The sequence below is a fragment of the Rhyacophila brunnea genome, unplaced genomic scaffold (genome assembly GCF_057557595.1).
Source record: "Rhyacophila brunnea isolate RB1 unplaced genomic scaffold, BYU_Rbru_1.0 scaffold_2, whole genome shotgun sequence".
In the NCBI taxonomy this organism is placed as follows: Eukaryota; Metazoa; Arthropoda; class Insecta; order Trichoptera; family Rhyacophilidae; genus Rhyacophila; species Rhyacophila brunnea.
In genome coordinates, this window is record NW_028232859.1 from 41303184 (window position 1) to 41329354 (window position 26171).

Sequence of the window (26171 nt, forward strand, 5' to 3'; positions counted from 1 at the left end):
TAAAAGGACCAAAAGTGGACTTACGAGATTTAAGTAAATTGTGACGGCATTAAGTAAATCACCTGACGTTACTATCGCTAAAATAAAGTGAGCGATGAACAGAATAATCATAGCAAATTAAGGCTTATTATGGTCTGCTTTAATATTATCATCTTTATCTGGGGTCAATTTACCACTGAATGAAAGCTTCCCTTGGCTTCTTCCATTATTCTCAGTACCAATATCTTCACTGCCATGTGCATCTATCGAAATTTATTAGATCGTCTATCTATTCAACTGGGTTTAAGTCATCCCTGTAATTGTTTAATGCCATTTGAGTGCCAATGTATGACGGCATTTGTCTACCGATTATCCACAAAAAATGAGATGAAAACAACTCAGCCCTCATTAGAGGCTAACCCAAAACCAAACACGACTAAAATAAATAATAACATAATAATCGTACTCTGCGCTGAGAAATGGAGTCTGTACCTACTCCTCTGGTGTGATATATTATTATGTTAAAATGTCCTTATAGCATTTACACTATTGGGACATGGGCCGGAATGCACATGCGGGCACGACCATCAAGACTCTGAACACGTCCTCTGGGACTGCCCGCTGATGGGATCCAACAATGCGGAGCTGTTTGCCAGGGTCCGTTCACACATGGACCCGATTGGTATCAACCAAGACCAACTTTGAGGCATTCGAAAAATTTTCTGAGTCATGGAGATGGAATAATTCCGATCCCACATTAGATTTATCACTTTCAACTCCTGACTCCTCTGTTTCGGTACACGAGTACAGAGGCCACTTCATGTCATTAAATATAAATGACGGTAGAGCAAGTCTAGATTATTTTTATTTTTTTAAACTCTTTCCTTGAGCACTAAGGTGCATGGTTGCTACGTCAGTCCCGTGCAGCATCGTTTCAGGACAAGGAAGTGTGGCACTAAAATCTTTTTGTTCTGACACGTTTATAGCATCATGGAAGGCGGCGGAGGTGAAGATGGGGTAACTAAAAATAAAATACACTATTTAGTGATCTTTATTAATACCTTATTAATGTTTCCTTTCCTATGAGGAATCCGAAATACCTTCGATTGTCGGTCATAGATGGATCGAAAGTAGGATAATAGCAATCACCCCGACAGTAACTTTTTTCTAAAGTTTTTTTTCTAATATGAATGTTTTACGAATCCAACACTCTTTCTTCTCATAATAATTATGATGTATTCATTTGTTATTGTTTCAAGTTGAACACGTCAATTGCATTATATGATAACAAAATGTAGTGTATCTTTTAATATTATTAGAAGTAATAATTCGAAAAATCAAAGCAATTCAAGTTTTAATACACCAAACCCACCTGAGCTAAATTATAATGCGTTACCTACATCTCGCATTTAAAAGCCACGGATGTCGCTCGGCAGGGCTTCTAGGTAGTAACGCAACATAAACCGGTACCTGTCTGTGATTATGATTCATTTACATTTTAGATGAGCTGTCATTTTCACCCTTTGGTTGTTCCTTTGGTGTTTTGCTGTACACCGCATAGACCAGTGATAACAAACAGAGAATTGTTATGCCGTTGTATTAAAATAAATTATTAGATATATTGTTATAAAACATATTTTTTATTGAGTGAATACAAATTCATCAATATCTTCTTTAGCCTACAGACGTTCATTGTCATTTACATTTCTTTCAATTACGTCCAGTCCACTTCAATCAACTTTGTCGTCTCCTGATCCATTCATCTAGTTCAGTGGAGAAGGGTGGAACATACATATGGCACAATAAACTTTGCAAGTTAACCTTATTTCTTTTCATTAAACTAAAACTACAATAAACTATTTCTTTTATTCAACGAATAATTCACAAGATTTTAAGAATTTATCATTCTAATTATTGAAAATACATAATTTTCAAAAACACTTTCTGAGATAGTATATTATATTATAGATTTGTAAGAGCACTGATGAGTAGGTATTAAAATTGATCAATAGTTAAAATTTGTCGCAATTAGTATGTCACGCCGTAGCATATTGGTAAAATGCGACGGATGGGGCGTAAACCCGGGAGATACGGGGTTCGATTCCTCGTCCGGGTGGCTTACTTTTTTCAAGATTTTTTCTATTTGTTATAATATACTCTCTCAGAAAGTGTTTTTCAAAATTATGTATTTTTTAAAACTACAATATTTAGATAGTGTTTGTTAATTTTTAAAATTCAATTAAACCCTGTCAAATCTATATCGTAGTAAATAATAGTAAAAAAATATTCGTTTATCTACAAAATATCTAAAATGATGCTATTGATTCATGCATAATTTTAGATATTTTATAGATAAAAGAATATTTTTTATCGATTATAGTCGGTTTAGGCAGGGCTTAATGAATTAAAAAAAAGTAACCAACACCATCCGTAATGTGTTCTTAATTCAACGAAAACAAATAAATATGACTAAAAAAGTGTCCACTATATTTGTCGGCTTGCCCATAGCACACCTAAACTATTATGGTTTGTAATATGAATACTATTGACCGAAGGTACTTGATAGAATTCGAATTTAAATTCTAATAGATTTGCGACTCGGGTTTCGCCTTTCGCAGAATTCCGAAAGATGCCGAAAGGCAAAACCATGGCAAAAAACGACTCAAATGAAATAATACAAAACTTAAATCCATTATAATTTTATTATAGTTTGGGCTAGATAAGGTTTTATTTAATTTTAAAAACTAACCGCACCATCACACAAATAAATATAACTGACGATGTTCAGTGTGCACTGTTTATGTCGAAACTTAACAGCCTTCTTTTTCCTTTAGCTACTGATCTACTTGGAAGTTTTCTAATATTGTGTATACTGTATAGTATACCACGAAAGTGGCAGTGGATAATATGATGTACGATGTCTGTGAATTTTGTTAACTGACAGATATTTTCATTTCTGATTTTAACCATTAGTTTATTTTTAAAGATTGATTATTCCACGCTTCATTGTGTCACTTTTTGTATACTAGGCTATCAAGAACCATGTTATTCAGTTCATATGTTATCATAAAGAGAACACACTGGTTGATGACACTGATTTTCGATAATTACAGTAGATAAGAAAAGGATAATAATATCATCTTTTAGTTTTCTGAAAACAGTCCAACCAAACCGAATAAAAAAGTATGTAAATATTCATTACTTTCCGTTGGGTTCACCATTTGTAAATTATACATAATAATATAATGGAAAAGTTAGTTTAAAACGTGGGTTCTCTTTTCACTAAAATAAAAAAAACTGTTTTTTTTACTTAGCAGAGTAGTATAACGTTCAATCATAATATAGGTACAAAGAATTTATATAACAATTTAAATATATTTTAAAATATTTATCTTGAAGTGCCATATAGGGACAAAGTTTAAAAATCATACTTTTTTTAAATTTCTGGCTACGTTCTCGCCCCCTCAAATATTTAATTATCGTAGCCAATGGATAAAAAATATGATAGCATATATTATTAAATGCCCGGTTAAATTTTAATAATACATATCATTATCATCAGCCTAAATCTATCCACTGCTGGATGAAAGCCTCTTCAAGCTGCTTCCGCTTCTTTCGGTCCTGTGCGTTGAGTTGCCACGTACTTCTGCAGAACTTTATCATTTCATCGATCCAGCGGCCTCTAAGTCTACCTTGAGAACGTTTTGTACCTCTTGGATACCACTGTATGACTAAATTTGTCCAACGATAGTCTCTTCTTCAAGCTATGTATCTAGCCCATCATAACCATCATAGCCCGCCCAATACATGTAATATAAAAAAACACGATATATTTTTGTTGGTTGATAACAATTTTCACGGAAGTGTTTTTCATACGATACATTTTACAAAGTAAGTATAATACATAATGGAAATTGTTGACGACTTCTAATCAAGAATATGGCTACATAATCTTGGCACTGAACTTTTGGATAGGTAAGACCTCTATAAAACGAAACTGCTAATGGAAAGACCTTTGTTTTTGCAAATATAAACGATACAACGTATTTTCGCCAAAGTTCGGGATTGCTTATCGTGGGTTTAGTGTTATTAATATATTTTCAAAACACTCATATGAAGTCGTATATGGTTAACCCAAAATACTTTTTTTTTATCAAAGTAGTATCATATTACACGTTTACAACTGGGTACTAACTAGTTATTCTAACAAAATAATATAAATATAGTAAATATAATTATTAATCAAATTACTATTACATTCAGTAGACATATTAATTTATTGGTATTGATTGTTTACTTACGATTAATTAAATTAATGTAATATAAATAAATATATCAATTAATAAAATCTACTGAGAATACGTATATAATATAGATTTGAAAAAAAGCAAGCGTCTATAGATATATTACTACTATGAATAGATATATTATGCATGTCGAAATTGTTCCCACATTAAATTTGATTGGGAAAACTTTTGAATGTCTGATTAATGTCCTCAAAATTAACCTCTAATAATTATACCCAAAATACACAGTTTTCAACCAGTATATTATATTCACATATAAATGCAATGCGAAATTTAGAATAGATTGGTCATTTATAGTGTTGTATAAAAATATATAGATTTGAAAAAAACAAGCGTCTATAGATATAAGTATTATTATGAATATATATTTTTTTTGACCATGTCCGATCTTAATAGGATCACATGGACCTCCACAGAGTGGAGGTTTGTATTGACAGATTTTATTACGAGAAATGGATGTCAGCCACTTGCTCAACCTATTAGGTCCATACTCTGACTCAAACACAAATTGAAAAACAATATGTGTACTTGCCAGACCCAGGATTCGAGCCTGGGACCCACGACGTAATAGGCCAACGCTTTAGCCGCGCGGCCATTGTGGGTGTGAATATGAATATAATATGCTTGACGAAATTGTTCCCACATTACGTTTGAGTGGGAATACTTTTGAATGTCTGATTAATGTCCTCAAAAGTAACTTCTAATTAATTCTACCTAAAATTTACAGTTTTCAACCAGGAGATATAATATATTATATTCACAAATAAATGGAATGCAAAATTTAGAGTAGATTGGTTGATTATAGTCCTGTAAATAATGAAACTTGTCCTGATATTTATTTATTTCAATAATTAAGAAGTATTAAATTTGTTCTATAACTAATTGATATGTTTTAATTTTAAAAGCTATTATTTTTGCTTTTTATTTCAAAATGGAAATGTATTTTTTTTAAATCATGCAACAAAATAGAACACTGAAAGCTGTAAGCCAGAATTTTGCTGGATCAACTAATTAAAATTGAAGCACTCTACATTATTGGGCTCACACAAACATTCGTTCAGTAAAGTAAACAACTTACATAAAAGGGAAATATATATTATAATATACTACTTCCACAGCTTTTAATAATATCCGCTAAAACATCGAAATATTTTTAATAAGAAATTAGTATATAATATTATTATATAAAGAAAAGTATGGGTTAATTTATTAATTTTCAGAAAACCTTTCAAGTTGGGTAGGTATGTTAATTTAAATTCATAGGTATATGAATATTACTGAGGTTTTTGGAATATTGAAGTGAGAATCTACACAGATACTTACCTACATAGATGTTTTGCGTATATTTACCAAAGATAATTATGCAAATCATAAGCGACTGAATGAGATAGAGAAAAATGTAGATTCCTTGTTACTTTTGTATAATATTATATTAAACCTCTTTCCACTATCTTGGTGTTGTCTTTGGTTTATTCAGTCATGGGAAAATATTTATTTTGCTACCAGGGAGTGCCAGGGAACGGCTGACTCAAATATTGTTTAATATTAAGAATTGACCATATATTTACCATTTATTTTACTGCTTTTAGTGCTGAGTTTTATATATACCTAATAAAATATGTTAGATGTCGTAAAATTTGTATTTCATACAAAAAATATAATATATTATCTACTCTACTCAATAATACATTTTATTCAAATGTGAAGATAGTCTAGGCTGAAGAAATTTCAAAATAAATATATTCTGAGTATAATAAATACGCTTTCTCTAATGTATGTTATGAGTAATGTTGATATTGTACTGGAAATTCTTTGGTTTATATTAATCATATCTATCATATTGAAAAGTTTTTCCAAAAAAATCGCAGTGATTTACACTCGTATAAACATTTGTTTCATCGTCTTTAAATTTAATTGTATATAATATAATCTGATTTATTTCATCAAAAGAAGCTTTAAATAATGAATTTACTTCAAATTGTATTGCGTACTTCATTAGAATAAGCTCAAAGTCTACTGCATACAATATACATAAAACAATTTATTCTAACCATCATCTTAGAGGAGCGGTCTTTATCTAGCCAGGCTCAGTTTTAAACATTCAAGTCGCGTTCGCAAATCCAACAAGGATTCTCAGAAATATTTCCTACTTTAAAATATTATAAGTGAATAATATATTAAGTTTCATTTCCGCCCAGGTTGGCTTGTCTCGGTAATACTTCAAGAGAGAGAGAGGGTGTTCCGTAACAGCTCGCTATATGCCACGCTACGTTGCACTAAGCAGGACGGAACAGGAAATTAAAAGATGAAAAGGAGTATCTCTTGGGGTGGGGGTGGAAATGTGGAGTCGGGGCGGCGGTAGGTGCAGTAGGAATTTGGCGGAAGTTGAAGAAGCCTGACTGTTTGTCTTACGCCCTAATACTGGCTGTATTAATTGCCGGCTTCTTGGTATGAGTGATATACACGTACTTGTCTATTTACGCGGTAGGTATCGTTTGCGAAACGGAATTCCATGGTTATCTTCTTAAGAGTTACATTTGATAAGCTATTTAAATGTAAACAGTTTAATTTTAATGGATATTTCTTTGCCTGAAGGAGTCTCTTTTGCATTTGCTCGTTATCATAACAGCTTCACTATACAATAATAATTATTATTTCATATGTAATATGAACAGTTATTAATTATTAATATTATAATAGGTTAATAAATAAGTTTAGTTACTTTATGAAGCAATTATTTTGATGGAAATTTAAAATATATTATATTTTAAGAGTTGAAATATTTTAATCTAACGTCTGCAAACAACACCAGAGATAAAAAAATATACAAGTAACTATTAAATACTAATAATTTTATTACCACACAATAATATACAATTACAAATACTAATATACACGTAAGTAGATAATTAACTTAATCGAAATATCAATATAGCTGCCCGCCATTTTATTTTTAACAATTTATAATAGTAAAGAATAGAAAAGAAAATGAACTACCTCAAAAATCAAAAATCAAAAAGTATTATCTGTTTACTACACAATCCTAAAATCATAAAATGTGCCTCCACAGAGTGGATTACGTAGGTACTAACAGATTTTTGTTTTCTCTTTACGAGAAATGAATATTAGCTAATTATTGCTCAAGCCATTAGGTCTATACTCTGGGTCAAAACACACATTGAAAAACAAAACATATATGAATTTACCAGACCCGAGATTCGAAGCCCCCCAGCCATCGTAGGTAGTTAATGTTAATTAATAGCAACTATATAAAAAATGTTATATAATAATAATAATTGAAATAAATAATAAGTACTAAGCGGAAGTACCCTTATAACAATAAATTAAATAACAATAATTTAACTCTTGGAACTCGTTTTATTTGTATGAAATAAAATTGACTAAATATTCATAAATTATTTTATAATTAATATATATCTAATTTAGTTTTGCTGGGTAAAGTTTTTGTATTAGTCATATAAATAAAACTAGTAATTAAATACTGTTTCACCGTTAGTAGCTCGAAAACGAGTTATGTGAATTGAAATATGCGGTAGGGTAGCAAAACTCTTCTTTTGCGTATACAAATAAATTTATCTCTGTTGGACGAGAGTTTTGTTTCATTGAGTAGGTATCAATATTATGTATACTAACGACAATGTATTCCCAGTTATTATGGTAAAAATAATATATAAAAAAATGGTTATTTAATGAATGTAATATAAATAATTCATATACCACATACTAAACGTACTCATTACAAAAAATAATAAAAAAAAAACATTTACGAAATACAAACAACCCATCACTATTATTGTATTCTCCGCGCTGTGCTTTACCATAGTTATATTATCTACTTAATAATCATGGCAATTTTTTTTTTAACTATTATGCAAGTGAGTTATTAGTAAAAAAAATCCATGGCATAGAGTATCTAAATTGTGAACATGTATATATTTAAATTTTCTTCTTGTGCTAGTTTCTTTATGAGGTGTGTCACCACCAGAATAATCTTTAATTTTTCCTCCACTATGTAACGTGGCGCCTTCCTCTGTCACATATACCGTTGATATTTTTTTAGATAATGCGATATTTTTTTCGTTCAAAATACGGCTAAATTACCTACATATTGTAGTTCCTTTTCGATTTGTCATCTTACGTGAAACTTCTTAGAATTTATTCATTCGTTTGGAAATGTCAAAATTAGTCACACAGTCAATGAACGGTTAATAATTATAAGCACAGTAAATAAGTTAAATTGATGTGGAAATAAGTATCTTTTACTTTATATATTTGTTTTAAATTTTAATGTAAAACGAAGTAAGTCACGAGTGTATTAGGTATCTATTGTGAGAATTATCAAATAAATTTAAAAAAAAAACTCCTTACGTATCTGTTACTGAATACTAAATTTGCTGTTTATTTTGTATTGCAGATTCATTCATAGCAAGCTTAATAGTGATAGGTACGCGAAAAAATATTTTCTGTGCGTTTCTACATCTTGTTAACCTCAGGCTTAGTCACAAGATGATATTAGTTAGTTAGTCAATCTATTAGGTTAATGATAGAGGTAAAACACACATTGAATACACAAGACTGCCATCGGAGGCTATCGAGAGTAGTTTATCATATGTATGCATTAATTGAGGCATTATAATTACAATAAGTTAGTTGTATTCGTTATATATGTTTTGAAAGCACCTCCCTTGGCTGTGTTAACTTTTAGAGCGAGATATACAGTTTTGACAGCTTAGACGGCCAACTTATTGTAACAATTATAATACCTCAATACAAAGATATGATAAACTATTCTCGATAGCTGCTGATGGCAGTCTTGTATATATAATACATGCGCACGACTTCATAAACGGACACGTTCCCACTCGTCCATCGCGGGGGTAAACAATTTACAAAATCAAATTAAAGAACCGAAATCCATTTTTTTTTATTCAAAACAGTGCCTTCAATGCTGATATTTTTTTTTCTAGATGTAGGCACCTAGCTTTTCAAGAATTATAAAAAAAAGGAATCACCATAGAATCTTTACCATATTAAAAATAAGCCTATTATTCTCTCTTTTATAGTAGGTAGTTGATCATTTTGGTGTTGTTCACTAATTTATTATAATATTAAGGATAGATACCTGAGAAAGCACTCAAATAAATGGAAATTAAAGGTATTACGGTTCTCAGTGTGAATAAAAAATAAATAATTGTGAAAATATTTTAAATATAAATTTGAATAAATACACTGATCAGTTTACTTGATGGATTTTTTTCCGGAAGATACTTATCGGTACCTAATGATTTTCAAAAAGTAAAATTTTTATCATTGAAATCTGAAATACCTTAGCCTTCACCATTATAATTTTACTTGGCCAAACTGGCTGTCTTTCATGCGGAGAAACGTTCCACCCCTCTACGTGCACCGTGTAACAAGGAAACATTACTGCAATAAGTTATAATATATACGCGAAGTACCTCGGAGAATACTGAAAAGGGGGAGAGTTTGCGGAAACGGAACCCTTTCCCCAATGAAATAGCGGGTTCAGTTTTGAATTCAGTCACAGCAAAGCCTAATCAACTTTCCACTATTCTAAGATTTGTCCATATATCCAACTGTTGGAAAATTGTTTACCCGCATTGCACGTGTGGTTATCGTAAAATTGTGGCTTGATACTGAACGTTGACAGGGCAGGAATATGTTGGCGAAGTTATAAGCTGCTAACTTAGAAGTAAAGTCTCAATATTATGTGTACGTGAATGAAGCTTTTTAATCATATTAAAGGTAAGTATTGTTTATAACAAATATTGCAGGGGTTATTGATTGGTTTTTCAACTGTAGGTAGGAAGGGACTGGCGGGAACCTATTTAACTATTTTCTAATTGCAGACCCACTCGTTAGGCTTCCTGGCATCAGCCCCCCCCCCTCACCTAAATATATCAAGACAGTGTCTGAACCAAATCTGAAATGGGAATTCCAGATGTAATTTATATGAAGCATACCTACTTGGGTAGATACATTCTACTACTACTACTTCTCCCTGTCATGTCCCAGCATTGGGGTATAGGGAAACCACATGGTCACGTTACTTCCTTCGATCCATGGCCATATTTCGCGCCTCCCATCATGTAAGATCTGCAGCACGTAGATTCCTTTTGTAGCACCGCTGCAGAGTCAGGGAGGGTCGGCCACTCTGAGATTGTGTCACAAGGGTATGGAATGTCGCACTCTCTGGCGGCATTCGGATCACATATCCTAGCAAGCGTCTCTTCATAATTACTTCAATCACTGAGGGATTCCGTGTCCGAATTCCGAATTTGAGTGTTTGTAACGCGGTCGTACCAATGTACACCTAAGATTCAACGGACCCATCGATCCATCTTCACGAAACTCAAAATTGGCTGAATACAGACCTCGCTACATCCTTGCACATTTCAAGTTCAGTTGAAAGACTAACATATTTGAGAAGATACATGAGAGTGGAAATAAAGTTTTTAGAGTTTTACAAATAACTAGATACATATTAATTATTTTTTTGATAGGGCACACACAGTTTTTGGAAGGCCAATAAAAAAACTAGCAACAATAATAAATTATAGTACCACTGTAGAAATTATTGTATGAAACCGAATCATCTTAAAAAATATTACATTTATCAGAATTTACAAAATTTAGGATAGATTTGCTTTTCAAGTACTTCGTAAATTGTCGATGGAATTTTTTTGCACTAATTAGACACAGAGACTGATGATTAAATTTACTTATATTGCAATTATTACTATCAAATGCCGATATACTTACATATTATTATTTATACTTGTTATATTTTGATAGATTTTTTAAACATTTTATTTGAAATTACGATTTTTGTGATGTCAAGTTATAAAATATTATTTATATAAACGCCATGAGCACAAAAATATATAATATTATTTGCATATATATGCAATGGAGTGAGTTAAAAATAATATATATATATTATTCTAACTCGGTATGTACACGATACTATAATATATATTATTTTATAATAATATAAGGATAGTTGCGTAAGAAACTATTGTACTTAGATACCCGTTGTGTCCTGGATATTGGGTTACGTTGTTGGCGAAGGAAACACTAATTAGACCTAAAAACTTTTGTTAGGCCACAAAACATGACAAAGCTTTTCAATTAAAACTGCAAATAAGCCATCTTAATATTTAATTAAAATTTAACAATGTAATCTATAGTCTTTCCATCACTATACCTAAGTATTATTATTTTCTCAAACTATTATTACACAATTTTGCATAGCAAACAACATAGCGGTAATATTATATTAATTTCCATCAAACAAAGTCAAAGGAAGGTTTTTTGTATCAAATTAATGTATTTTTAAATTAATAAAACTACTGGTGAGCTCCTTGGGTAGAACATAATGCCTCATAATCTCTAATACTTAGCGACTCCAAGAATGCTGGTCGTCCACCAGTCTTCCAAAATCATGCCAGCATTCCGTGGCTTCACAGTATACACTCTATGGATGGTATTAAAGGACTCATGAATCTTGTCGGTTTGAAAAAAATAAGGCCAGTATAAAACTATCGAAGAAAGTCTACAGTATGTGGCTAAACCAGGTTCAAAGTAGCACCTTCACATTAAAGAAGATGGAGGGAGGTTGAATGATCACCTATTGAATTCACTAGGAAATTATAAATTCAAGATATTTAGAGTAAGAGCTGAGCCACACCGGGCGACTCTGGTCTTGAGACCAGTCGCCGAGACCAGACCGATGCATGCAGTTATATGGACCATGCCACACCTGGTCTCGAGACCAGAGTCGCCCGCTGTGGCTCGGCTCTAAAAAAGATAAATAATTATATAACAGTACGTATTAACAATAAGTAGATCCTTTCAAATAATTTACAAAACCGTGCTACCAAAACTCACCTCACGCAAGAGGAATATTTAAATATCCAAAATAATTTAATATTTAAATGGTTAACAATATACTGTGAAAAAATAAATTAATTCTTTCAAAGAAAGTTAAGTATACAGTCATGTCAATACTACAGTGGCAAAGGGTGGAGGTAGGTTGTTAAGATCCGCCATAAATAGTGTACATTGAACTTTGTTAGTCATACATATTTGTTTTTATTGAACTAAGACTACAATACACCCACGATAGCCGCGTGGCTTAAGCGCCGGTCTATAGTGTCGAGGGTCGCAGGTTAGAATCCTGGGTCTGAAAAATACACATATTGTTTTTCAATTTGTGTATGAGTCAGAGTATGGACCTAATAGGTTGAGGAAGTGGCTGACATCCATTTCTCGTAAAAATAAAATCTGTTAATGCAAACCTCCACTCTGTGGGGCCCATATGATCCTATTAGGATCGGACATGGTCAATATATATAAGACTACAATTTACAGATGGTGTTGGTTAGTTTTTAAAAATCAATTAAACCCTGTCAAACGAAACCATTTGGTGTACTTTGGGCGATACGACAAAATTGTACACACTTTTTCATTCATACTTATTTGTTTTCATTAGATTAAGAACACATACATATTGCTGGTTCATTTTTTTTATTCATTAACCTCTGCCTAAACCAAACTATTTATAATAGATAATAATTGTATTATATCTATAAAATATCTAAAATGATTGAGTTAAATCATACATAACTTTGGATATTTTATAGATACCTAGGCGAGTATTTTTTGACTGTTATATTTTATTATGGCTTGATTTTGCAGGGTTCATTTGAAATTTTAAAACTAACCAGCACTGTCTGTAAAATGTAGTATTATTTCAATGAAAACAAATACGTATGACTGACAAAGCTTAGTGTGCACTATGAATGGCTGATCCTTACAGCCTACCTCCACCCTTCGCCACTGCAATACTTTTAGTATTTATAAAACCATCCAATTGTTTTATGCATTGAACTAAAACGGCTATTAAAATAATCACAGTAAAGTATCACGGAAATGATTCTAGTATTGAAGTGATCCGTTAAGTAGAATCGTTGTCTCGTTATTCGTTGGGGGTTAATACTTGACGGCGCAACGTCTTATAAACCATAACGGCGGAGAGGGCGCTTCATTAGATGCTAATTAATATTTGATGAGGCAGCAAACACAGCCTCCGCGGTTTTCCCTTTTCTTGTTAAGGCAAAGGTTCGTTATGGTTAAGATCTTGGTTAGACTGAGGCTTAAGCCTGGAGATCTAGGGTTGAACTACTTGACTTTGTAGTTGGCGCCAAAGCCATCTGTTTAAAGACCGAGGTGTTCGTTTTGATTAAACTAAGCACACCTCTTGATTTTGTTTGTTCTTGCAGGAATCGTTTAAATTTAGAGTATTAATTACGCGCGCATTATCATTGAAACGACGAGCTAACTCTCTTTAAGAGATTCAGTGTTTGTTTAGTAGTAATTTACAATTATTTTATAGAACTTATTTATCACTGTGTATTCGCGTAGTAGACAATATTATGTTCACTCTATCAAGTATAACTTGGTTATACAGTTTTACATTTTAGGGGCCATATGTATGAGACTCCGAAATTCTTTATAGGCTATTTAACCGATTTTCCACCATATATCGTATAGCACTGTTTGTGACGTAAGCAATCTGACGTCACAAAATGGCTGCTTCATCTGTCACTTTTAAATGTCATTTTAATAATGCATTCATTACAACAAACGTTTGCTTGAGGCCTCGTTTATTTTGTAGACTGTGTAAAACATTTGCGAACTTTTAAAACAGTTCCTAGTCGTGCTGTTTACTCATTTCATTCATTCATTTATTTTTATTCCGTTTTGAAATCTCATAATAGAAGTGATTAAAGTGAAGTTAGTCATAATATAACTGTATGTATTGCCACCAAATGAAAATGTTTAGTGGGAATAATCTATCCTTTCGTACAGTAGAATTATAAAATAAATGTGATAAAATAACTGATAAATTATTTAAATTTCATAATAATTATTCGTTTATAATTATTAAATTTATATGGTACAGTTCGCACACTTTCAGACACATTTACAATTTTAAATTAATAATCGGGGAATGAAATTTTATAAGTTTGCCATTATATGGATGCCATGACACCAACGGATTATATTTGCACTCATGCATACAAATGAGCAGTATTTAGCCTATAGTAAAGTATTTGGGAATCTCATGCATACGACCCTAAGTCGCTACATAATGTGAGACGGACCTATAAATTAGATTCTTAAATTAAATAGTTTGAATGACGAAATTGACTACCTACCCGAAATACGTTAATAACATTATATAAGTACTTAGCTCTGCAATCATGGCTTACCAAGTTTTTTTTGCGTGAAATTATGGCAGTTGATAGGTATATTGTGTAATGCTGTAATATCTTTAATCTAATCTGTCGGCCGCTCCAAACATTGATAAGAAAAATCAATCAAATAAAATTGAGCAACATAATCTTAATGTATTTTATTGATATATTTTATGGTTGAAGAGTTATAGGATGCGAAACTTTATTTGTTGAACACGTATAATGGTTTTTTATAAAACTTGCTTTATGTTTATATATCAATATATGGGTACCTATATGAAAGTGCATAGTGCACGTGCATAGAATGCCGGAGGATATACTAGTAAGACGGGCTATGTACACAACCTTTGGAGGCAAGAGAAGACATAGACGGCCGAAATTGTGATGGGTGGATTGTGCCACAAGAGATTTAACTGAAGAGTGTCGGCGTTGGATCGTCCAGGATGGAAGAAGTTTTTGAAGAAGGCCACAATCCACCAAAGGTTGTAGTGTCATAAATGAAATTGATGAGCATGAGGGTATTATCGTAGATATCGTCATTAGAATAAAAGAACAACCTAACAACATTTTCTACTGAAAACCCTAAAAACCTTAGTATCACGAAATATATTATTACGAACATAATTGTAAGCTATTACTTAAATAATAAGAATATATTTATAAGTTCGCATCAATTTAATTTTCTAAAAAATACAAAATGCGTAGATACTATCACAAAATTCAAATTTTAATTTAAATCTACTCGTATATCTCGTTTATTTTAAATTGACTTTATTCTAAATTAGGTTCATTTCATTTCACTCAGTTGTACACAGATAAATTTGATACAATTCAATGAATTCAGACATACGTTTTTGCGCGAAAACATTTTTCATAAAGCAACAATAAAGTTCGCGAAAGAATAATTTTTGACAATTTATATACTTGTAAAACTAAATTTAATAAAATTGTTGACTATTACTTTAATGATCCGCCGAAAAATTGCTCATTTGAATGATTTCATACACTTGAGAAGTTTATGAAAACAAATTATGTGTACAAAAGGTCTTTATCTACCGCTGTTTTATATTTGTTTAAAAATTAAAATTATATAACCAAACAGTTTATTAAAACTACTATATTTTATAGTAACTTTCAAGTTAGTATTCTACTTAGGTAATCTTCTTGAATAATTCGAAGGTGAGGGGGAGAGATCATCCCTCCTCATTCTATGAGTTTTATACTTCTATAAGCATAATCAGGTTATTTTTCTTTGTAGTCTTAGTATCGCAACCGAAATAGCTATCGAGCTAAAAACAACCTGTATAATTTATTATCATTTTGTTTATAGTATATATTCTTTTTAGTCGTACTTACAAGCTTTTTTAAGGCTTTTATGTGAATTGGTTAATTAATAGCAATCAATTTAAACAAAAAATAGTTACTAGGCTACTATACTACTTTGCTTTTTTAATATTTAGAACAATATTTTCTAATTACTTGCATTATAAAATAATATAAAAAAATATTTAGAGGCTCTTTTCCTTTATTTTGTCTTTTTGTGAGCAGTTCATATTCTGAGAAGAATTCTTCTCCAATTGTCCCTGGAAAATTAGTCACGTTAATCTTAATTACAGTGAATCAGTGACGCCCCGTATGTGTAATCAGGTCATGTGTTGCTTGGAAGCAGTACAATTTAGATAGACGGCAAATTTCCGAAAGAATGCAAATAATATAAACCTTCATGAGTAGACTAATGATTTGACCATTTTTATGGATATTTATATATTATTTAAAAAATATCTGTACCTAGTTGTCCATTTAAAATAAAGGAAACAACGTTATAATATAGCACTTTTGGGTAAATCATTTGTTTTAAAAAGGTACTGGATAAATCTAGTCAATTCAGTGGTACCCAAGATATAAAAAAACTTATGACAGGTACACCTTGAGGCTTCTAGGTTGCCGAGATATTTATGTTATGGTAATACATTTTACATGGTAATGCAATTCACAGGGAGAAAAGGAATTGTATCAGCTCTTATAGGCATTCATTTAGCAATGTGTTGATCCAAACTGATAAAGATGATATTATAAAAAAAATAAGTAAATGGTACCTACTTATCAATGTGAACGGCCATATATTATTATTATTTATATCATAATTTAGCAGTCAGCTATAAAAAATATTATGATATAGTATAGCTTCGGTGGTTTTCTTACCTTTGATTCATATCAGGTGTTGTTTCCCGCCACGAATGAATAATTTCCTGCGCTTCCTCTCGGAACTTTTACCGGACTTCATTTTAAAACATATCTCCGTTTCTGTTGGGCCTTTTTCATTACCATCGACCGCAGTGGTGTTCCTATAATTAAGATATATATGCAAATAGGCAGAATATACAGCTATGCTATTCATATATTATTATATACATACCTTATAATAATAATATCGCATATATAAGTAATATAAAAAGTCGTAAAAAATACCAAGTAGTATTCAAATACACATCTTAAAGTTTCTTAAAAAATGCTTTTATCGTAAGAATAATAAACTTGATAATAATAAGTCATCGGACTCCTGTAGCCCATATCTCAATAATTATAATATTATTTTTATTAAATATTCATTTTTCACGTACAATCAGTCAGTACCTATAATATAATATGATTTCGTGATGTTATGAGATTCTGCAATTTGATAACATTTCAAATTAATATTATTTCATAATGCGGCTGGTTAATAAAGCGGGTCAGAATCGATTGGACGTCTCATTCGATTACAAGTTTCCGTTAAAGACACATCGCACCGAATTACCGTTATATTTATTATATTGTATCGATTGGACGTACATCTATAGATTGGACTTTGTAGTTATTTGAAACAGTAAATAAATTCTCGCCTCCTCCATCACCACGAACAAGTATTACCGTCGTTCAACTGCAATACCTATCCTCCGCCGAACCAAAGCATACAACATACCTAACTATTCTATGCATCTGAGGTATTTAAATAATATTACCTACGAGATTTAGAGTATATATGTTTTGTTTTTTTTATCACCGCGCGCTGGTATGTATTTTCTCTAGACATTACTGGATTTGTTTGTCGAATTTTAAAGATTTTGATTGCATTCGTCTTTTTAAAAAAGCGGAAAAAATATTTAAGTGTATAGAATTTTGTAGCTATGCTCTAGGGTCGTCACTGCAAAAAGAATCATAATAATTATCACCATGGTCTTACAGAACATGTAAATTGAATGTAGGTATTACATTTTTCCGTATCACAATTCTCAATGATATACGGTTATCAGTGTTCGATACAACAACTCACGGTGAAGTATGATACGGTCAACTGTATACGTAAAAAAAATTGGACACGTGTGGGTACATTGCACAGGTATATTTTAATTCAAAATTGTTCCGTCACTGGTAATGATGAAAAGTGCGAAACCGGGATGCCAGTTTGTACCTACCTTCAGAGAGTGGGAGAATGCAACGGAGGGTTGGGACCGGCCGGGAATAATTGCATGAGATAAGGACTTGTTTTACGAGTTCATGATTCAACTATGTAATTACATTTTTAGCTGCGCGGAATTATTTCATGGAAATTTCGGCCATTCGCAGAGAAGGGTGGCTATACATACGCCTAGGCATGCGCGTGCATAGAAAACGTGGAGCTGCTTAGTTAAATATGCGAACATTTAAAAAATATTTTTAACTGCCCAATATAAAAAACTTTCCATTTTGAGTCTATTAAATGAGAAATACAATATGTTTTAAATATAATATAATATATAGTTTTTTATTTACTAAATACGGTAAGTAGGTACCTTGTTATATACTGGCAGCGCTTTTTAAAAGACTGACTTAGGGTAGATTTTTGATGCTGGGTGAAGGTGGTTACCCAGGGATTCAATTTAGGCACTAGCCTTTGGTGTTGAGATGACTGGCGAACCGAGCTGGTTTCATGTTTCATGGTAAATGGTAAATTAACAGTTCGGAAATTCACTCTCACGTGTGTTTTGGGATGAACAATGATGACAATTTCAGGATGGATGATGATGCGACGTTCGCTCAAACCATATCAGATTTAGTGCAAATAACGTCGAACAGATACGGTGCGCGAAGGATGACGAAAGGATACTGGATATTTGATTGAGTACTTTACAGCGGTTTATGGTCAATTCACAAGTGCCGGCTTTACAGGTGTTCAGTGTTGACGGATTTCGTTATGTAACTGTCATTTATTTATAAACGTGCCTGGTATTACAGTGACTGGATGTCAACAATAATTTTGATACGTAGGTAGGAATATTGGATCGGGTTGGGATTGGATTACGATCATAATTGGCCCAACATAATTACTGCACCATACTGTTATGCTTTAAAAATATTGTACATTCAAATTAACTATTATAATACAATGATATCCATTTCATCGATTTACAGTAAATTTCCTCCAGCAACATGCATTAACCTATCTTTATTGTAATGCACGTCATGCTATTATCTTTAAAACTATTTTTATTATATTATGATTAATTAGCAATATTCAAGAATGCAGCATTTTTAATTGGATATATTTATTTCAGTGACACTTCAGAAACATACGTATAAGACAAGAAATGGTGCCGAGCGGAATTCAAACCTGCATTTACTGGATTTCGGCCAGTGTGCTTTACTAATTTAGTCACCTTAATGCCTTAATCATGGTCCAAAGTGTGTATATAAAAAAATTGTTAACATCGGCCATCATTTTTTTAATTTCAAATCAAATAATTAATCGATTAACTAACTTATTAAAATACCTTAATTCTTAATCGACGTCAGGATCTCTCTACAGCTTAGTTTTAACGTATTGCTATACGTGTCAATGTAGTTGACTTTATCAACACAGGAAACCACAACATTCACTCACTTCTTACAATTTCAATAAGTATTAATTAAATAAATTAAATGGTACAAAACAAAAACATCCGCCAAACGATTCAAAACCACAATTCTAGACATATTAAATGGTACAAAACAAAACATCCGCATAACAATTCAAAACCACAATTCTAGAAATATTAAAAGATACAAAACAAAACATCCGCCTAATAATATAAAAGACCAATGTATCAATGCATAATTTGTCATTAATTTTTGTAACTAGCTAGTAAGTGCTCACTTGTATCGCCTTTCTAACTAAATAAATATTCTATCTAAAAAGTTCTTGCTGTATTTCAAAGTAAATCGCCTGTAAAATCCTTTTCGGGTAGTTTTACTTGACGGAACTACCCTCCTTTTGAGATTGAAATAATATTATACTCACCTTGATTGTTATTAACCGAGCATACATACATTTATTTCACTTATTATGCTACGGATTGACTTTGTCAAGTATATGGTTGAGATAATTTGAACAAGACCTGTCTTTTCCATAATCCGGGACATAACAGTACGTGCACTTACCAATATATTTTATTAAAATATTTTTTTATTCAATGAATAATTTACAGGATTAAAGAATAAAGCATTATTCATTGGATATACATAATGATGTATCATCAATAAAGTTGTGATCTATTTGAATTGAAAGCTTAATAAATACTTAAAGTCAGAGACACCAAAATGAACCAATGAATCTAACTCATCAGTCATCACTTGGAATATAAGTACTTATATACATTGCTAAAATCTAGTTAACAATGATATTATTGAAGTGAAGTTAATTTTAACTGAAGTTGTAAATATTTTATATATTGCATATATATTATATTTGTATGGAGTATGGAGTGTCGTTTTTATAACAGAAATAAATAATATCATGTGGTATTTGAATGGTGCCAATTATTGTCAAATTCTTGCTAGAAATACACTGTATTTACATATTTATTAAGAAGTATCAAACTCTTTAAATATATTATTATTAATTGTAATATTTTTATTTTATTATTTCCGTTCTTAAGACATCTTCATTTGGTCACTAATAATAGAAAAAGTACGTAAAATAAAATATTATAACTACAGTGAATAATTTCTAAGATGTAATAATGAATGATTTAAGTACCTAATATGTATTTAAATACATCACAATATTAGTACTTATTCGGCATAATGTAAAAATCTTAGGAGCATTATTCTAAGTCTATTATATTAACAATTTGATGATAACACAATGATTTACTGAAGATATATGAACACGAATTAAACACAGTATGAAGAAACTATTACCTAATTGTTATTATTTAAATAGTACGTTTATAATGTTATTAAACATTGTTATGATTAACAACTGTAAATCATACAATTTTTTTTATACAATAATATATTTTTTCTTTCAAATTTTATAAGATTTTTTTTTTTAAATTTCCATTTGTTTAAAAATTGCTACGTCCTAATAATATATTATTTGGCTCTAGTTGTCCGTTAAAATCTTTTACTATCTAGTATCTACCTGCATCAATTACAGATACAGTGAACTCGCAGCACAGGTGTTTTTCTAGCAACTGCGAAAAGTGACGGCCGCGCCATTCCATGCATTAGAAAGACAAACGCTACACATCTGGCGTCTGGAATACGATACTCAGTTGCATCTTTTTTATTTGTTTCTGCGACGTCTTAAAAGAAAACATTGCTAGAATTGGCGACGTGTAAATACTGTTGCTATTTTTGATAAGCTATGGCACGTATTTGGAACTGTAGTGAAATATTTCCGTGGATATAAAATATTTTCGAAAATATCTTTGTTTATAAAAGATTTAGATGAATGCATTGTAACTTTGAAGTTTAAAACTGTCATATTTATACTAATTATAACCAATGCTATCAAACTGTGATAATTCTATTAAGTACTTGAAGGAACCAGTTGCAAAATCGGCAATTTAAAGATGTTCACAAAAAATGAGTTGTCTTATACAAAAATATTATCATTGGCAAGCATGTATATTGTCAAAAATTATAACCGCAAATAGCCAAATAAAATGAACTAAACAAAATTACATTTAAACATTTGATAGTATATAATTCATTAGAGTGATAAAAACGCAAGTACTTCAAAATTATTAAAAAAATGTGAAAAAGTTGATTTTGCAACTAATGCTATCATTTCTTCATTTTAAGACTCGTTGTACGATTCATTATCTTAAAAATGTGTCTTAAATGTGGATATATTAAAATGATGATTTCATTAAACACATCATTTTCACCGCAATCTACTATATTTAACAAAATTGTGAAGATGAAGAGTCAAAAAGTGCCTCTAAGATAGTGCGGTGTCGACCATTATATCGATACAATAGTTATAATATAGGGAAACAACTCAATGTTTTGAGTTGATAATACTCGTATCATTCGATGTAGAAAAGTCGCTTCTTTATAATTAACCCTTTCTTTTAATTAATCATTGATTCCAGTATAAATGGGAATGTCTGGGTTGATTATTTGTTAAACTGTAAAATAATATATTATATAATTATTACATAATATTTGACATGTTAAACTAAAGTACAATGCATAATCATTAATATTAATAAACTTATACCAGATTTAATATTGTTGACTGACGTACCTATTAATATGTATGTATTCATAGTAGCCATTTTCCTTTTATGAAATCATTAAATAACTATTAGTAAATATACCTATAACTATATAAGTAAGTACCTATATAAAAGTATGGATAATTAAGAGTATAGCGTTATTAAATCTCGTATATTGTATTGAGTATTGGATAAACAAAAACTATAGTAAATAGGCATCCTATTATTTCAGACTGCTTACATTATATATTTTTGTACATAATGTATATGTATATTATATTGTTTTTCATTCTTATCAATCCTGTGAATTATATTGTTACGTACTTCCAAATATTTTTTTGTGGAATCAGTTGTCGAGTATCACTGGATATATATTGGATCCTGTGTGGTCTACCTCAAAATATCGAATTCTAGTATCATCATTATTTAAATTTGAGCCATAATATATTCTATAAGTTTTAATTTTATAGACCAAAAGAGGAAAAAAATCATAGATTAATTTTCCTCCTAGGCAAATTTATTTTTATTAGATGCAACGATACATTTTTCACATTTAATTAGTCAGACAATGTTTGTCAGATTAATTGCAAGCAATAAATCTTTTGCTGCAGATTTCGCCCTTCTACTAAAAGCAATTTAACAAACTGTTTGTTCTCGACTAGCGAAATGTAATGCATGTGTCGGGCAACAGAAGCTTCAAGACAATCTACATTTGCAACGATTTAATACCAAAATAAACACAATTTGAATAATATCAACAATGCAATTTTGGTGAATCCGATTACAAATTTATTAACAGTATTAATTTAACAACATGATATTATTTTATTTGGTAATTTTGTTTTGATTTCAATGCTAATTAAAAATTTGAGAACATAATTACGTATAATACAAGGTATTAATAATTTTGTTGTTTTATAAAGAGCGCCAAGTATTTAAGGCAAAAGTTGCATTGACTTTGAAAAACGTACTAAATAATATTTTTCTTTCTTTTACAGAGCTCAAACTTCCGTTGTACGTGAGATGGTATGGAGAATGTTCAAATGTCATGCGAGTGGAGCAAGGTGGACGGAAGAAGCCGATGGAGGGAGCGGTGGGCGCGGGCAATCTGGTTAGTCGCTCTGGCGGGGGTGGCAGCCTTGCCAGGGTCTGCTTCTCGGAGTCTGTGCCCCTCCAAGTGCATCTGCGACGACGCCCTTCGAGCGGCATCCTGCGTGGACGCTGCCCTTGAAGATGTCCCGATCCAGCTCAACCCTGAAGCCGCTTACATCAACTTGACAAGGAATAGGATACAAAATGTCCTTTTCACGCTTCGCTTCTATGCTGACCTGTCAACTCTAGATATCTCCTATAACAGGATAGAAAATTTAGGATCTAAAAACTTTGAGTATAATCCCAAGATGCTTCATTTGAACATTAGTAATAATGGTGTGGAAGCTCTTGAAAAATATACGTTCACTGGACTCAATGCGCTTATTTCATTGGATTTGTCTGGAAATCGCATTTCTATTGTGAATAGTCATGCGTTTCGGGACATGAACCTTTTAGAGGAGTTAAAGTTGTCAAACAATAAAATAGTCAGTTTTGAATACGAAGTGTTTAAACCTTTAGTGAATTTAAGATTGCTATTACTAGAGAATAATCAATTGCTCGATATACCGACTGATAATTTAGTGCACGTCTTACATTTGGAGCATCTCTCGCTGTCGGGTAACTTAATCGAGAACATTACCGAGTCGGCCGCCCCCTTCCTCAAGCGGATGCGAGTGCTCGATTTGGCGGGAAACCTCATATCCGGAATTCATCATTCGGCGCTTGAAGGACTGGTCGCATTGCAGTACTTGAATTTGAACGACAACAACTTGACTGTTGTGCCGACTGCGGCGTTATCCAAATTGACCAATCTCACCCACCTCTCGCTCAATGGCAATTTCTTCGATACGATGCCGCCCGTTTCGTTTCAAAGCCTCTTTCACTTACGCCATTTACATCTGAGCGGATTGGAAAAGCTCACAAAAATTGATGTCAGAGCTTTCGTGGATAACATCAATTTAGAAAGAATTTGGATGAATGATAACATTCAAGTTATGTCATTGCCGACGAGAATATTTCACGGAAATCCCAGACTGACACAGATTTCTATTAAAAATAATGACATCTTCACATTACATGCATCACATTTTCCTCTTGATCAATTACAGTCTCTGCAGATTGGCGGAAATCCATTTCATTGCAATTGCTCATTACTCTGGCTATGGAAACTGGGCCAAGAATATTTAAAACAACCTGTCACTTTAAACAACACCGATTACACAAATCTTTTCATTGATTTTTCAAATATATACTGCACAAGTCCAGAAAATCTAGAAAATGCACAGTTCATTAAAGTTCCAGAATCGACAATCAGATGCTCACTGGGATGGGTAACAGTTCTCACGATTGTTTTGTCTCTGAGTATATTAATTAGTGTCGCTGGAAGTCTTCTGTATTACATCGGAGCTCTTAAGCGATGTTCAAAGGAAAAATCTAAGCACGTCATGACCGATTCAGATTTGACAGGGGATTTACCAAAAATGAGCAATGGGATGATGTATGGAACAAACCACCAGAGGCCGTCTGACGATAAAATGGAAATCAACCGATATCTTATGATAGCCCCTGGAGCAGCCGATACTTACCATAGTACACCACCGTGGCACACTATGAACAAAGCTCCGATCAATGGAGATACCATGGAAAATATGTACCAACAGTTCGGCTACGAATCTATTCCGTGCCACAAAACAATGGACAGACCGCACATAGTCTATGTGTAAATAATAAAATATAAAGAAAACGTTATTTATAGAATACATTTTGTATGCTGCTTGTATGAACTTTTTGTATAAATATGCGATAATATTTTCGCGATAACACTCAGTCCCTATTTGTAAATTGTCTTAAAATATTAAATATCTTCGAAGTATTTTTATATTTTTTATGTAAAGATATTAATTAGCTGTATAATTTTATTCGGGTAAACTGTTCGTGTAATGAGCATTATTAGCTTAAGAGCATACATTATACAAAGTAATTTAAATTGATTTTATCATTAACTAAAAGTGTTTGAATGCTAAAATGCAAGATGTACCTTGAAGAAATCAAAAAAACGTGTATGTATGTTATATTATGTAAGAATCTTGTGTCGTCAGTAGTTTTATTGTTAACAAAAAACTAAGGTCTTCCTAGAGATCCACCAAGGATTTGAGATATTTTTGAGTCATAAGTTTTTTTCGAAAAGCAATATTTTACTCGAAAACATTACCAAAATACTTTACCAAAATTAAACATTAAATAAATGTTATTCAAGTTTGTAAAATAAAAATAAATTAGATAATAACAGTGAGTTTAAGTTTTTTTTTTACATAAAGTAAGTACCTAAATTAAATGTTGTAATTTAATTTTACTGTTTAAAAAACCTGTGACTCAAAAAATAAAGATGAAGCTATTTTTTTCGGTGTAATTAATTTTTCAAATATTTTGCTTCTGATTTTTATATATAACTATAGAGTATTATTAATTTACAACTTTTAATAAAATTTGTAATTTGTAATACTTTCTTTGTGTATTTCTTTAATACATACTTACAATAATTTATTTTATTATGTATATGAACAATATTAGTAACAAAAAAATGGTCATAATACTTAACTTTGAAGTAATAATCGTTTTATAACACACTTTTGATGTATTAAAATAATTCCGAAAAATTGCATAAAAAATATTAAATACTTAATTTTTCAAAAGTGTAAACAAAGTAAAAAAATCTTCCGTAGACGTCATGTTATATTTTCTTTATTAAAATACATAAATGCATTTTACTCATCTGCTGTCAAGAAATAAATATATACATTTTTTCTAGATATAATACTTATATTATAAATCTATGCCTAGAATTATATTCCGCGTTATTATTTTGCAATGAAATCTTTTTAAGTATAAACTTACTGTCTCATTTTGATACATATTCTCATGTTTATCAAAATATCTTTATTTTTTTATTATAAAAGTAATACATTCGATTAATAAATCTTGAC

The 26171-nt window shown here is 31.4% G+C and overlaps 1 protein-coding gene across 1 annotated transcript in view; it reads left to right on the top strand.

The window, feature by feature from the left end:
• LOC147072330 (uncharacterized) overlaps window positions 1–25624 on the top strand; it is a 184180-nt gene extending 158556 nt beyond the window's left edge. The window contains exon 3 of the mRNA XM_085947453.1: window positions 23094–25624. Coding sequence (XP_085803579.1) covers window positions 23124–24911 — 1788 coding nt within the window. The 5' untranslated portion in view covers window positions 23094–23123 and the 3' untranslated portion in view covers window positions 24912–25624. The remainder of the gene's footprint in view (window positions 1–23093) is intronic.
• The last annotated feature ends 547 nt before the right edge of the window (window positions 25625–26171 follow it).